General features: G+C 43.1%; 1 protein-coding gene across 1 annotated transcript in view; it reads right to left on the bottom strand.

Annotated features, from left to right (window-relative positions):
- Window positions 1-16,704, bottom strand: part of KIAA2012 — a 114,532-nt gene that overhangs the window by 60,273 nt on the left and 37,555 nt on the right. The window contains exons 9-10 of the mRNA XM_081261578.1: window positions 15,480-15,731; window positions 11,509-11,673 (exon numbers count right to left, since the gene is read on the bottom strand). Of these exons, the coding sequence (XP_081117704.1) occupies window positions 11,509-11,673; window positions 15,480-15,731 (417 nt within the window). The remainder of the gene's footprint in view (window positions 1-11,508; window positions 11,674-15,479; window positions 15,732-16,704) is intronic.

Below are 16,704 nucleotides of genomic sequence, written 5' to 3'. Positions count from 1 at the left end.
GTTCATGTGGGTCTCTGAGTGGGCTGTGTTGTTCCTTCCCCTTCTCGTTTTTTTCTACTTAAACTAATTTCTCAAAGGTCAGTGCAAAAAGATTGCTTTGTCAAAGCTGTTCTCAGTCTCCTAAGCTAGAATTATTCACTCCTTCTTTGAGCAACCCTGAACTACATTGCTTAGGCCTCCTCTATAGATGCATTTCCTTTTGCTTTGTGGCAGAGAAAGTTGCCTGTGAATCTGTTCTCTTGCACAGATTATGAGGTCTCTGAGGGCATTAGCCACAGTACTGGTGAAGCGTCCTGGGGAGTTGAGTGAGGAAAGCACATACAGGCCTAGGAAGGAATTCTAGCTCTCCCTTTACCAGGGAAGTTATCTACCTGTGTCCCAATTTCTTCACCAATGATATGTGAATGAAAATATTTCTTAGGATTATTGAAATGACAAAATGGGATGACTAATGTAGCCTAGGGCCTGAGAAGGTTCTCTCTCTCTCTCTCTCTCTCTCTCTCTCTCTCTCTCTCTATATATATATATATATATATATATATATATATATATATATATATATATATAGTTATAGGTGGACAAATATCTTTATTTTATTTTTTATGTGGTGCTGAGGATCGAACCAGTGCCTCACGCATGCGAGGCAAGCACTCTTCCTCTGAGCCACAATCCCAGCCCCTCACTCTCAATATTAACATCCTTTTGTATCCCTTGCACATGGTAGGTGTTCAGAACATTACATCAAAGGAGTCAAACATATGTAATGGGCGTTCTTCTTTTAGGCCCAGTGATAATTTCATATTGGAATTTTACTTAATACTTTACAAGATGGAGTGTAGGTATGAACTAGTTTGATTTTCACAGATCAACATGACATAGGCCAGCAGATCATGTTAAGGTACAAGGTAATCTGCTGTAACAAGATGACCTCCTCCCCCCTGCCAAAATAAACATTTACTTCTCTTTTGCATAAGAGCCCAGAAGTAGATGGGCAGATCAGGATGGTTTTACTCTATGAAGTTACCTGGGCTCCCTGGCTCCTTATATATTTTTGCCTCATTAACCCATTGAGTATGACTTTCTTCTCCATGGTTAAAGCTATTTCCCCATGGCAACCAAGACTAAGCAGAAAGAGGAGGGGCAGGGCAAATGGTTTTCTTTTAAGGAAATGACCTGGAAGTAGCACATATTACTTTCATTCACATCTCATTAGTCAAAATGTAATCACTTTACAACTTATATATGGCAAATCTGCAAAGGATGCTGAGAAATCATCTTTAGGTAGCCATGTGTTCAGTTAAAGTTCAAGGACAGAGATACTATTAATAAATGGAATAATGGAAGAATGGGTATTGGGGAACAATTAAAGTCTCTACTACTTAACAGTTTTGATCAATGTTTATGGGCAATGCTCTGTGAGTACCAGCTGTTTTCTGGGATATTCAGAAGTAAAGAAGGGGAGTCTATCAACCAAAGTTTTAGATCTAGAAGAGGAAAGAAGAAAAAGGATAAAAAAAAGATAAAGTGAGGGAGTGCCTAGTAAGAGGCTTAGACAGTCATACTGTGTGGAACCTAAGCTCGTAACAATCCATGTGGTTGGGGAGGTCAGGTCAGGTGTCACTATGAAGGTGAGACTTTAGCTAGTTCTGGAAGCCTCAAAGCATGGACAGAAGGGACTAGAGGCAGTATGATGTTGTGGGAAGACCTCCCACCTAACTAAGCGCAGAACCCCAGATTTGCCATATATATTGCATGATTTTGAGCAAATCACACCTCTCTGAGCCTTAGTTTTCTTATCCATAAAATGAGAGTTTTTTGATCATGGCCTTCCAGCTCTAGTGGCCTTGCATGGACATTCCCCAACCCCCTCCATAGAACGCCTTACGAGAGGAAGGTTTAGCTGGACTATGGAGAGGTTAAGAGAGACGCAGGACCATCCTCACTTCATTCAAACAGCTCTGCTTTTTTTGTTTTTATCTATTGGTGTCTGAGCAAGTCTGATTAAATGCTTCCTTTGCATAAATGCATAGTCTCTGTATGGAGCTAAAATGGGTCAGTCACATGTACCACATACTTCTTTCTAAACAGTGAAGCTCAAGGTCTCTCTCTCTCTCTCTTTCTCCCTCTCCCTCTCTCTCGGTACTAGTCATTGAACCCAGGGGAGATTTACCACTGAGCCACATCTCCAGCCCTTTTTATTCTTTGTTTTGATACAGGGTCTCACTAAGTTGCTTAGGGACTCACTGAGTTGCTGAGGCTGGCTTTCACCTTATGATCCTCCTGCCTCAGCTTCCTGAGTTGCTGGGATTACAGGCATGCACCATCTTGCCCAGCTCCAAGGTCCCTCTTGACTTTAGAGTTCTCCAAAAGAACAAAACTAGGGGAGCTAGAATTCCTAGCTTTATATGCTCTGTAAAAAGATATATCATCTGCAAAAAATAAAGATAAATATGCTTCAGTCCTTTTTAGTAAACTTTTTATTCAAAAAAAGAAATTCTAGTATATTCAGAGCAAACTATTATTTTTGACATTTTTCTTCTTTGAAAGTTAAGTGGTGATGATGGTATCTTTTCAGTTAATTATGAGGTCAGGAGTCTTTGTGTTTATTGGAATCACAAAGTTTTTGTCAAAGGGAAGGAAGGAGAGCTCTAATTTTTTTTAGCTTCTCTGCTGGTGGCTATTTGGACACCTTTCAGTGTGGGCTTTGGAGACCTTCCTGGTTTCTCTGTGGCAGTGTCTGGGACAAACACACTGCTACAGCTGGCCTTTTTTTGCCATCACTCAACACTATGGTACATGTGACTGACCCAATTTAGCTCCATACAGAGGCTGATGGGAATCTTCCATAATTTCTGTAAGAAGAGCTTATTGGTTAGGGTTCAGTGCAGAACAGAAACCACCCACATATTTTTGGAATAAACTGGGTCAAAAAGCTGCTGCAGAGCCTGTGTGGTGGCACAAACTTAGAATCCCAGTGACTTGGAAGACTGAGACAGGAGAATCCCAGTTCAAAGCCAGATTCCACAGTTTAGTGAGATTTTCAGCAACTTAGTGAGACCTTGTCTCTCTCTCTCAATCTGTCAATCAATTAATCAATCAGACTGGGGATGTAGCTCAGTGATGAAGCACTCCTGGGTTAAATCCCCAGCACCAAAAAACAAAACAAAACCCCAAAAGCTCTGTAGCAGCAACTGCTTCTAGTCATGCTCAGTCTTCATGAGCTCAATGCCAGCTTAAGTTGCTCCAGACTTGGACACCTTTGCCTCACTTCTGCTCTCCAAATCTCAAGCAAGCACATCTAATTGGCAGAACGTAATTTGCATCCAGCCCCCTAGCTGCAAAGGTTATCTGGGAAATGTAGTTTTTAGCCTTCTAGCATCTGTTGTACAGAAAGGCCCACTGGGAGGAAATGCTGGATGCCCAATGACCATATCAGCCATGTTTTCATTTATTCAAACATTTGACCTGAAATCAGTAGAACTGGTAACATCTGCCAACATTATTGCTTTATTAAGAAACACTGGGCAAAAGGAACAATGTAAATTATTACCACATAGATCTCCTCTATCTTTCTTTACTTCTCACCTAGAGGTGGATGGATTGTGGACCCTGTGATTCAGAACTAATGTTGTAGAATAAGAACAGTCATAAATTAGTGAATGACTGAGATCCTGCTTCAGGATTTAGACAGCAGAACTGCCCCCACTGAGAGTCTCCTTGGGGAAGGGGCATATTTAGAAACATACCCTATCAGAACTGGAAGGGAACCTTAGAAATCATCAGTTTAGCATTTTCCAAAGTATGTTCCAAAAACAATTTAGATTCACATGATGCGTTGCTGAAAACAAAAGCATTCAGTGGTCAAATAAGTTTGGAAAATGATGAATATCCCCATCTGAAAAACTATGATTCACAATAGCAGATGAGAGATTCTGTGAAGTCCTTGGTAAGGAATCTGTTTAACTTTAGTCCACTGGTTCCCAAATGGATTTGACCCCAGAACCCTTCCCTTCTGAGGCACTAGCATTTATTCCATTGGACATGTGCTGTGAAGATTGGATGTAATACCGACTTCTCTGTTTCCATATGAAAAAGTTGAGGTCCAAAGGAAAGAAGTGATTTGCCTGTGATCACAGAAACCACAGGTGGTAGAACTGGAAATAAAACCTAAGACTTTAGACATTCAGTCCAGAGTTCTTTTTTCTTCCCTACATGGTATCATCTAATTCTCCTCTGAATCTCTAAGCATCACCTTTAAGACAATAGCTGCTATGAGACAGGCTTCTCAAGGAAAATCATACTTTATCAAATATTCTACCAACATGGTAGGTCTTCCCAAGGGGACCCCACAACTTATCACAAATGACAAAGTGGAGAACAGAAAATCAACTACTGAGCATATGTTTGTCCCCAAATAATCATTGTTTGGAGACCAGGTGAGATATTCTCAGACCCTTGGTCTTTCTGTTTACCAAATCATAGACCATCAGGAAATGACACCAAATATATTAGTCTATTACCATAAAGCAAATTACCCTAAACCCCGGTGACGTAGAGCAATAAACCTGTGTTGTATCTCATCTTTTTGGTGGGAATCTGGGAGTGGTGTAGGAGTGGGATTCTGGCTTAGCCTCTCATGAGGTCACAGTTACACCACTAGCCAGGGATGTAGTCATCTGAACACTTAACTGGGGCTGCAGAATCTCCTGTCAAGGCAGCTCACTTGCAGGGCTGAAAAATTCATTCTGCTGTTGGTAGGAGGCTTCGGTTCCTTGCCATGTGGACTGCTTGCCATACACGGCTAGAGTGGCCTCATGGCAGACACAGTGGTTATCTTTCTCCAGAAGGAATAATCTAAGCAAGGAGAAAGCTGCAAGGCCTTTATGATTCCACAATGGTTTCTCCCCCACCAAGGTTTATGTTGAGATTTGATCCCTAAAAGAGAGGTGGTAGGATCTTCAAGAAGTGTTTTGGTCATGAGGGCTCTGCTGTTTCATGGGACCCAAGCAAAACAGTGAGTTCTCACTCTTGAAGGACTCTATTAGTGTGATGTGGGTTATTATAAAGTGAGGCAATCCCCTTGTCTCTCTGGCACTCACTTGCTTTCCCTTCCGTTATGTTATGATGCAGCACGAGACCCCCCCGCCCCTGCCCCAGAAGCTGAGAAGTGTCAAAGAATTTGTGGACATGTGTTGAAACCACATCCCAGGGAAGAGTTGCAAGGGGAAAGGATGCTAGTTAAATGACAACAAGCAAATAGACAAACAACAACAACAACAACAACAACAAAATAAAAAGAGAAACATTTTGGGAGTAAAAAAAAATCTATTTATACAGGGCAAATGCTAATTAGAACTCTGGAAGAGACCAGGAATTTAAGTTTACACAGACCTGAAATCCCAGTCTGAATCCTTGGCACAAACATTCTTGAACTTCTTGCATTAAAAAGTTCTGAATAAAAGAACTTCTGAGAGAAAACGTCTATTGCTGGCACTGTGACCAGGAGAATGGATGAAGGATTTGAATCAAGGGGTAAGCAATTCAGAAAGCAAATCCAATGTTTTGACTCATCCGTCCAAGTTGACTTTTTCTTTCTTAAGCCTTTGAATTTTCTAAGTGTTGCAACATCCCAACATGACCAAGAGGGTCAAATTCCAGCTCTAGTCTTCACATCTTTTTTTTTTTTTTTCTGAAGGTAATATTCATCTCTTGATGCTGTCTGAAAGCAAGAGATCATGATCTAATTGCCTAAGAATTTATTTCCAAATAGTTGTTGACAGAGTCTGAAAGTTTCAGAAAGATCAGACAGATCATATTCCCTCCTTTACTTATTTTTTTTAATTAAAAAAAATAAAAACCATGATCTCCAAAGAATTTTCCTTTATGGCACCTGGAGTATTCAGTCAATCAACAAGCATTTCTTGGACATATGATAAAGAAAAAGAGTTCCCTATATAGAAATATATAGGACTCCTATATTTGGGAGCTAAACAGAAAACAGATGCAGACAAATACAAATACAGTCATCACAGAAGTGAAATCAAGTAAGAGGAATGGGCCAAGGCTACATGGAGGCAGTTGTAAGAGATGAGGATTTATTCAGAAAAAAAGTCCTAGAGTAGATAAAGCTATACTAGATATTTGGGGGATGATCTGGGTAAAGGCTTGGAGAGAAAAGAATGGAGACCAAGTGGGCTCCTTAAAGAGATGAGAAAAGGGTGAGCTGGAATGTAAGGGGAGATGAGATGAGAAGGGGAGAATAGAGATGGTGACGGAGATGGATTTGAACAAACTGAGCAGATTCTGGGTAAGAGGGAAAAGTTTTGTTTTCAGTATACTTCTCAAACCAAACCAAAGCAGACCAAAAAAAAACCAAGTCTCCCCAAAGAAACAAACAACCTTTTCCCTTAATAGAAATTCTTAGAAAGCTAGACTTGTTCTGTAGATCCCTGTAGGAAGATGTGGGTTTAAGAATTTCCCCCACCTTCCAGGGGACCATCCAATCACCAGTAAGGCTGAAGGTCAACCAGTTATATATGGAAGACAGACAAGAAAGAAGCGAGTGACTGAGCAAATTGATTATTGGATCAGCTCATTCATTCAACAAACACATGGTGAATGCCTTTGGATTTGAGAGGCAAGTGGGATTAAATGTATTGTCCATGGGACTGGGACAAAATAGAGACAAGTCTCCATTTATTCAGCACACATTTCATTTCTCTCTCTACTGGAAATTATCAAAAGATTTCTCTTTTGAAAAATCTATGTGTCAGGGACTGTGCTAGGTGCTGGGAATACTGAAGTGACCGAAGCCCAAATACTTCTTTTTCTGCTTCTGGCTTTTGCTTTGCCAAAAGGGAAACTATGTCTTCTGGAACACAGTGGACAAATGTGCAGCAGGTGAACAGAATCACATTTGCTGTCCAGCTGTTGTACCAGCTGTGCCTCATGGGCAGTCCCCTCCACCTGTTTCACTCCTGTTCCCACCAATTCAGAACCAAGATATTCCAAGATATTTTTATACTCATCTCACATAACCCGAGCAGTGATGGAGGTTCTTTGACACTGAATTTGGAACCAAGCCCATTCTACTTTCTGGAAATCCACATACTAGGTGGTTACTTCAATAGTAACAGACCCAGGTTGTAAAAGGCAGCAAGTCAGGGGGTTTCTTAGTGGCAAGGAGGTCAGTCCTCTCACTTCTGATGCAGGAACCATGGACAGAGAATGGATGAGGGAATGACCCAAAGTCATCCAGCCACATAGAGGACAAGCCAGGGTTACTCAAATCTCCTGGCTTTAATTCCACACTTCTTTTTAAAATTTTTATTAAGCCAGTTATGGCATAACCCACCAAATGAGTGCAGCTTTTCTTCTCCCTCATTGAAGGGCCTGCTGGCTGCACAACTCATGTGGACACATCATGTCAATTTCAGGGTGGTTGACACCCTCTGACTTTGTCTTTTTCCTTTTGCAAAATGGTTACTGCCCAGAGCCAGCATCTCTTTTCCAAAAAGTGAATGTGCCAGGAGGAGTTTTGGAAACTGCTTTGTTATCTGTTAGGAGCCAGATGATTCACAGCAATGAACCAACACACATGACAAGGATACCTGATTGGATTACCAATTAGCCACCTCCACCTCTGGAGAGTGGTTGGAAAGAAGAGAAAAGGCAGTGTTTAGTTTGGGCAAATACCAAAAGGGCTTTATCATCCCCATCAGGGCATCAGCATGGCACAGTAGACCTCTTCCAAACCATTCCTCTGGAACTCCTCTCTCCAGATGCTCCAGCAAGAGTGAACTTGTTATGTGAACATAGGGTTATTGTGTCTGAGCTACAGAAGCACCTCTGTGTCAGCGAGAGGGGAGAAACCGGCTGACTTGTGTCTGTTTTTAATGATGTCTCTGCTGCTGTGGAATTTTGGAAGCTGCAGGTAAAAATCTTTCCCTTTGAAGCCAAGGCTGACCTGGGTTATGTCAGCTCACTCTCGACCTGGCAGTAGCCTTGGTTCCGGTGGGCTCTGGGAGGGAAGGGCAGATGTTTTCCCCATCTGGACCCAGCAAGAAGCGCCCCAGTGTAGGATCTCTGGAATCTTCTTGAAAATAAGCATAAGCATGGGCAACATTAGCCCCAGTGTGGGTGAGGGAGGCTGAACCTGGAATGTTATGTTCCCCTAATCCCTGATGGGTATGTGCTCACAGTTGCTGGTGTGCTCAGGTGCCTGACAGAGTCCAGGGCAAGCCCTACACCTGGGAGGTGGAGGAGCAGAGCCATTGCTTGACCTCTGGGGGTCAAGAAGGGATGAATAAGGAGGGGCAGCCACAAGCCCCTATCACGCCTTTGTGAGAGTCCAGAGAAGGTAGTCTCTTTGGCCTCTTGGGGGCAGGGCAAGGCTTCTGGGGGCACCTCATACGACAGGAAGGAAGCCCTTTCTCCAGGTTGTATAGCCTAGCCTCTAGGCACGGGGCTGGTGACTTCTGCCTCTGCTTTCCCTGTCCTTCAGATGCCTCTGGGCAGCACTCAGCCTGCTTAGCTGACACCTGGACACAAATGCTGGAGCTGCTTAGGCATTCCAGTGGCTCAGGCCAAGGAGCAGAAGGAAGCCATGTTTCCTTCAGTTACTTAAAAAGAATGAAGGTGTCTCTATAACCTTACTATAAAGGCAAAAGTAAATAAATTAATTAAAAAACAAAACAAGAATCCAAATAACTCTTTTCACCTACTCTACTCTCACATTCACCACAAAACACTTCTGTGACCAGATATATGAAGGTTTTTTTCCCCCACACCAAGCACGTCTCTAGCAGACCGCGACTTGGCATCCTATTACTCAATTCAGTCCTGACATTATCTACCTGGAGATGGCTCCCACAGGGTGAGGACTCAGTTCCACAAGACTGCTCCTACTTCAGATACCCATCGAACATCCCAGTGGGTGGCTTGTGCTTCTGACTCCCTCCTTGAACATAATATTTTTGCTCCTTGGCTCACAGAACTCAAAGAAACACTTAAGTTTACTGGTTTGTTATAAAAGATGTAAAAGCTAGAGGTAAATACCAGATGAAGAGATGCATAGGGTGAGGTCTGGCAGGGGCGTGCATGCCAAGCTTCCATGCTCTCTCTGGGCACGTTACCTCACACACCCCTACTTTCAGCAGTCAGAAGCTCATCAACCCTTTCTGAGAGCTTGATCTCCAGCGCTATCCCTCCCCTCTTTCTGGAGGCTGGTGGGTGGGGCAGAAAGCTCCAATCTTCTAATCCCATAATTACTTGGTCTTTCTGGTGTCTGGCCCCATTCTGAGGTTATCTGTGGGGCCTACTCTAAGCCACTGCATTAGCATAAACTCAGTTGTTATCAAAGGGTCTCCCTATGAATAAGATACTCCTATCAAGCTGGAAATTCCAGGGGTTTTAGCTCTGTGACAAAGACCAAATACAGTTCATATTATACCACACTTGTATTCCCCATCTCCAATGCAAAGAGATCGGGGTAGGGCAGGCTTCCAGCTAGAGTGCTTAGGAGTATACACACACACATGTCCACACACACATGCACACACACACACACACCAAGGCACAACACACACATGTTCACACAGAGCTACACATTTTTTGCACACATGCATATATGTTTACAGTCATAAGACAAACATGTACATATACACAACCACACACACAGGCATGCAGGCCCATACATATGTATACACATATGTACATATGTGTCACACATGAACATTCACACATATACTGAAATATGCACTCATTCATAGGCCTGCATTCATTTATAGACACAAAGTCACTCATGAGTGTGCATGGATGCACACAAGTACACATACACACCACACAGGTATGTAAGCACACACACACCACCACTCAGAGACACGTGCTTACAACACACATTCACCTGGACATGTGCACACACCCACCATACACACTTGAGACTTGAGGCTGCCCTCTTGTCCCTGTCATGGCCATGCATATATTCCAGTCAGAACTCTCCCTTTATAAGGCTATCCAAGAGAAGGTGTGTGTCTGTCTGTTGTGATCTGTCCTGAACGATAGGACCTCCACGAGATGGTCCTAGGTGCTGACAGGACAGCCCTTCAAGCCTGGCTCATTTGCCTTAGAATCAGAAGACCAGGGCTGCCACACCAGCATAAAGCAGAAGGCTCCAGTCAGAGGTGGTTTGGTCGGGGGAGAGAGAAAGAGTAAGTGTGGGGGATTGTGGGGAGGAAGGGATTGTATTTTGACCATCTCAGCCTTAAATAGAGAGCTGCAAGCACAGAATGGAGTTATTGATCTAGGTATTTAATTTATATTTACAAAAATTCAACTCTTTTGGAAGCTGAGGCATGAGGATGGTGAGTTCAAAGCTAGCCTCAGCAATTTAATGATGTCCTAAGCAACTCAGCAAGACCCTGTCTCTCTATAAAATAGCAAAAAGGACCCGGGATGTGGCTCAGTGTTTAAGCGTGCTGGGTTCAATCCCTGGTACCAAACCAAACCAAACAAGCAAACAAACAAACAAACAAAAGAATTTAACTATACTTGCTTTGGGGTCAGAATGAGAGGGGGGCAGGGAGGGAGAGAGAAAAGAGATAAAGAGACAGAAAGAGAATATTTAAATAGAGAGGCATCCGGTCCCTGAGTGAGCCTGAAATGCAAGAGTGCTATCTGTCATCTTCCTGATGGCTCTCAGTCCCACATCCTCTGAGTGTGAGCTTCTCACAGCCTTTCTTTGCACAATCTGTCCCCAAACACTTGCCAGCCTCTTCATCTGGTCGTCCCTCCCCTCACAAGTGGTTGGGGGCGGGGCTGCAGTGAAGGAGCAGCTGGCTGGGCTGTGCTTTCTTGATGATGGCCTGTCAGTCTCCAGCATGGCACCTCCCTGGGGATTTTGGGGGGGGTGATGGGGACTCAGCAATCTTCGCTCTGTGAGCTAACTTGAGAGCTCCTGTGGTCACTGCTACTGCACCGCCCTTGCACTGGTGCACTTGGGTAAGCACCGTGTCTCCAGGCTCCTTCAGGATGAGACCTTTAAGCAGGCTAAATCATAGCGGGGCGTGGTCTTGCCCTGCCTCACCCTCCAGTGGAAAGCCAGGGTTTTTTTGCTCTCTGTGACTGCCTAGGCTGGAAGGTGGCTTCTGAGGACTCTTGCTATGGGCAGGGTCCCCAAGGTCTCTTACCTCGGGGGTAGGTTATGACTGGGTGTGGAGTATGCCTGTGGCACCCAGTGTGTGCCTCTCCCAGGAGCTCCTGAGCTGCGTCATCACCCGCTGCTGCCAGGGCAAGGAAAGCACTAAACGGCTTGGCTGTACATGTTGGTGCAGCAAACCCTCAAACTTGTACCGACTCTTTAGGATGCGTGAACATTAATCCCACTGACATGGAAGGAACACTGCTGATTTCCCCTTTCCAAGGAGGAACTGACATTGCCATGCAGCCCCGAGTGTGAAACACCCACAAGCTGACCAGGGAGGGGGATCCACGCATCCCAGGAATGAGTACCTTGTCCTGTTGCCAGTGTCCTCACATTTGGGGTGCCTGTGGGGCTGCTGTGGCTTGATGTGTGGAGGCTGTCCCGGTCCCCCTGGCTCTCCCGCCGTTTCCTTTCTCTAATCAGGGGTTGAAGGTCCAGTGGTGGTTTCACATTCAGGGACAGAACACTGTCATCTTCAAAAGTAGAAGGGGAAAAACAGGAGTGAGAGCTTCTGCATCAGCAGAGGGAGAGCGAATCTCTTTCCTAACTTGGTTGTTAGTTCCTGATGCTTAGGATGATGTAGTCACTTATCCTCAAGTTCCTCTCTTTTCCCATCTCTCTAAAGAACAGGGACCAGATATCCCCCGTAGCCAGGATGAAATTGCCCTTCATTTGGGGAGGAATTGAGTCTTGGTGTTTGTTATTCTCATTTTATGGGTGGGATCCTGAGATGGAAGTAGGGCTAGAGATGCTGCAGACTCCTTCCACCCCCAATCTGAAGGCTCTGACAAGGGAGACCCCAGCTTTAGAGCTCATGGGATTATTGGATACAGATTTCTGACCACAAAATGATTTTTCTAGGAGGAGCCAATGGCCACATTCCATACTTATGATGTGTAAGGTAGGAAGTAAAGCTGCCCCTTAGTGTCCAGGACATGCTGGATACCCAGATCCTCAGATTCTCAAGTCCCTTATAGAAAATGGCATAGTATTTGCATAGAACCTACATGCTTTCATATACTTGAAATTATCTCTAGATTACTTATAATACCTAATACAATGTAAATGATTCACAAATAGTAGTTATACTGTATCATCTGGTGAATAATGGAAAGAAAAATATTTGAGTTCAATACATATATATATATATGTATTTTGCTATTATTTTTGATTTGTTGTTGGTGTGGATTTGGAACCCAGAGAAATGGATGGCCAATGGTACCACCCTCCAAAGGATAGTCAGAGGGTCACAGGATTGATGATAACACTCCAGAAAGTATGTCATACCCCCACCTCTCTTCTCTCTTTTCATAACCCGCAGGGACTGGGCTAGGGTGGCTGAAACCCAGGAACCTAAGAGACTGAGCTTTGGCTTCATCTTTCAGAGAGAGTGATGTTTATTTCACGTCCAACACAACTGTTACTTTTGGGGTTTAAAAGCTGGCTTCCCATACCGCTTCAAAATATCACAGACTGCTTATTTATTACAAAGGAGAAAAAGAATCTTTGTAGAATGGAAATCTAGCAGACAGCATCTTTAACTGAGCAATGAAATTTAACATTAACTATAATCGAGCAAATTGACATTTTGTGTCCCTTGATGTGATGCACCGAGAAGGACACTACATCCTATGTGATATTCCTGTGAGAAATGTTGAATCTGAATCTCATTATGAGGAAACAGACCAACTGGGTGGTAATTCTGGCAACTGGCCCATCTTCTTCAAGAATGTCGATAATCAGGGCTGAGGCTGTAGCTTAGTGGTAGCGCTTGTCTCACATGTGTGAGGCACTGGGTTCAATCATCAGCACCACATAAAAATAAATAAATAAAATGCAGATATGGTGTCCATCTGCAGCTACAAAAATTTAAAAAAAGAATGTTGATAATCATAGAAGAGTCTGAAGAACTCCTCTATTAAAAAATTCCAAAGAGATGTGACAACTAAGTGTCATGCATGACCCTGAGTTGGATTCTGGATTGGAAAAACAAAAATCTGTAAGGAATATTATTAGTATAATAAGAGAAATCTGAATGTGGATTGTATATTAGAAAATAGAATTACGTTAATAATACTTTTCTCGAGTGTGATAATTGTAGTTAGGAAGAGAACTTTCTTTCTCTTAGGAGATATGTAGTGATAAGGAATAAGATATACAATGTCTGGAACCTGCTCCCAGATGGTTTGACAATAAAATAAAATATGTATGTGTGAATATGAAGATATAAACATGGTTTCTGTGCTATTAAAGGTGAAATAATCCAGGGCTAAGCAAGAATATGGGCATGTGCAATCTCTGTGTCCATGGGACAGTCCCAATTTTTAGCTCTAAATGCCCTTGCAGCAAAGCATGGTGGTGCATACCTGTAATCCTTGCTACTCAAGAGGCTGAGGCAAGCAGTTTGCAAGTTCAAGCCCATCCTGGGCAATTTAGTGAGAATTTGTCTCAAAATAAAATAAAAAGGACTGGGGATGTAGCTTAGTAATAGCACTACATGTATGTAAGTAAGTATATGTACTTAAGAATGTATGTATGTGTATGTAAATATTACCACATACCCCTGCATGAGGGTATGAGCAGAATGCCAAGAAAAACTTGCTTCTTTGGATCCCTTTCTTTATGCATCTACTACTAGGTTAGGTCACATCTACTACTAGGTTAACTCACATCTATGTATCACAGACTTCTTAACTTCTGCCTGGCAGGCTGGCAGGAGATGGACAAGCTCTAGATACTGAGCCCCTGCTGGGTGGATATGGCAGCTCACAACTAGCAGAGAGCAGTGCAAGACGAACCATACTGAAGACAGAACTTGCCCATTTTGTCATTTATCTTGTGGCTGTTATGGCTTTCATCTGGAATGTTCCCCAAAGGCTCATATATGTAAAGATTTGTTCCCTAAGGCAGCAATGTCCAGAGGTGGGAGTTTTAGAAAATGATTAGATCACGAGGGCTCTGACCCTCATTGTTTAATTTGAACAGGGTTATTGGGAAGTTGGACCTGGTTAGAGGAAGTAAGTAAGTTACTGGAGCTGCCCTGGAAGGATTGATCTTGTCCCTGGCCCTTTCTTCTCTCTTTCTTTCTGCTTCCTGGCTGCCATGAGCTAACAACTTTTCTCTGCCACACCCTTCCACCATGATATTCTGCCTCACCTCAGGTCCAAAGCAATGGAGCTGGAAGACCATGATCTGAAACCTCTGAAACTGTGAGCTCCAAATAAATTTTTCATCCTTTAAGTTGTTTATGTCAGATATTTTGGTCACAGCAACAAAAAAATGACTATTGCAGCACTTCTGGCTGTGCACTGAACAGGGCACCCATAGGTAGAAAGCTGCTTTCTTAACTATTTGCACACAGAGTGACCCTTGCCCACATTTCAATATTGTATAAAGGAAACTGTAAAGTCTTTAGGATGATGAATGCTCACATAACATACTAAATAAGCCTCTGCCCCAATAGTCAGAGGATGTTCTTAAAACCTACATGTTTCAAAAATGTCCTGAGCCAAGTTTATTGATGGATTTATTCTGAAAGGCAGTGCAGTGTAATGGGTGAAAATCTGAATTTTGGCACTAGAAAACCCGAGTTCCAATCCCAGCAAGGCCACATGGAGTTGTGTGACTTCAAACAAGTCACTTATCTCTCAGGGCTTCTGTTTTCTGATTTGTACAATGAACATATAGGATGGTTGTGGAGTGCCTGAGAGAATACATGTTAAAAACCAAGAGCAGTGATTGGTACAGAGGGAGAAGGATATACATCCTTAACATACATTCTTCTCTTCCTGCTTTACTAGTCAGAGATCACTTGACATTGTGAGCGTGTCATCTTGCACATGCCTCTTGAAAAGAAGGCTCGGTTTTCTGAAAACGGGGAGTTTTCTAAATATGGTCCATCACTTCCAACCTATCTAACACATTAAAATACACACTTAGCTGCATGCATGTGTATAATTCCAAAGACCATATGATATTTTGAAAGCCTAGCATGAAGATCTTCATTGATATTTTGGACTTTTTAACAAACAAGTACATTTCCATAAACAGATTTAAACTGATTTTCATTGTTTAAAAACAATTAACTATATGGCATACAGCAAATTTTTAATGAGTTTGGTGCCATTTTACATCTGCAACTGGAAAATATTATAGAAGGATGATTTAGTGAGTAAGTAATTTGTGAGCTAGATACTAAGTTAGTTGTACTAAAGCACTTTGGTTAAGGCAGCTGCTGCCTGAACAAAAGCCATCTTCAAGTGCTTAGGGATGAACTGACCTCCCTTCCAGCCTTCTTTTTCTTGGCTGAGGCCCTTTGTGTGTCTTGCCTTGCGTTCCTTCAGGGTGAGATTCCTGTGGGATGCTGGAGCGAGGGAGGAGCTACCTGATGGAGAGGGCGTGTCCCTGCCTGTGTCCACTGGGAGATGCACAGTTATGGCCATTGGCCTTTGTAATGATGCATGCTTCAGGGGAGGCCTCCATAAAGGCCTGGCCTCTTCTGTTTCTGGTCCTGACTCAGGGCATGGAGCACCTAGGAGACAAAGAGAAAGCCAGTTGTAGTGGATGGCCATTGTTTTTGCCAGGTGTCTCTTTTTTGGGAGACCCATCCCTCCCTGGCTCATGCCATGTGCTTTGGGTGGAGCTCTGTCCGTTCCCTGACTCCAGAGTTGGGCATGTGACTATAGCCTAGATTGCAGGCGGACATTATTGCCTTAGCCACAGTGATTAGTTCTGGGGGAGGGATGTATATGTGTGTGTGCACCTTGGGTACAGGTGGTGGATACATAATCCAAGCTTGGCCAATCAGAGGTAATTTTGGCACTTCAGCAAGAGCTTTGATATATATATATATATATATATATATATATATATTTTTTAAATAAAGGTAAGCAGGTAGGAGGTTAGCATGGAATGCAGGAGGACATCTTTTTTGCCACAAGTGGGAGCATGCTTGAAGAGAGAAGGTAACATACCTGAGAGACTTAGCCAAGAGCTGCCCAGATATTTTCTGAGGTCTAGGTCCAACTGGTCCTGGAATTAGCTGATCCTGCCTGCCTCTTTCCTTCCTTCTTCCCTCCTTCCCTCCCTTCCTTTCTTCCCTTCCAATACAGCAGTCTTGGGGTAGGCTTCTGATTTTACTAACTGAAGGAGTCCTCACTGTTCTTCAAATTCCTCTTGTAAAGGAAAGAAGAACCCAGTGGATTTACTTTCTTAATACTCTATTCCTATTTTCACTTGACAGTGTGTTGCTAAGCTCACTGTACCTAATAGCTTTCAGAATTTGGTTCATTATGGCCTAGGGTCTTCCTAACCTTCTTGCCAGGGTCATCATGGAAAAACATCAAATTTAACCCTCTCTTATGGATAATCTTTTTTTTTGTTCATGTTAAGTATGTCTTTTGTTTGCTGTTTTGACATCTGGAGCCTATTGACCCTGGGGAGACTGTCCCTCCCAAGGCTAGCCAACTCCTAGAGAAAGTAAATGACTATCCTGTGAGGGTATT

This window comes from Spermophilus citellus (genome assembly GCF_964194105.1).
Source record: "Spermophilus citellus genome assembly, chromosome: 11".
Lineage (NCBI taxonomy): Eukaryota > Metazoa > Chordata > Mammalia > Rodentia > Sciuridae > Spermophilus > Spermophilus citellus.
Note: the sequence above shows the minus strand (reverse complement) of the source record. Positions and strands in the feature narration are given on the sequence as shown.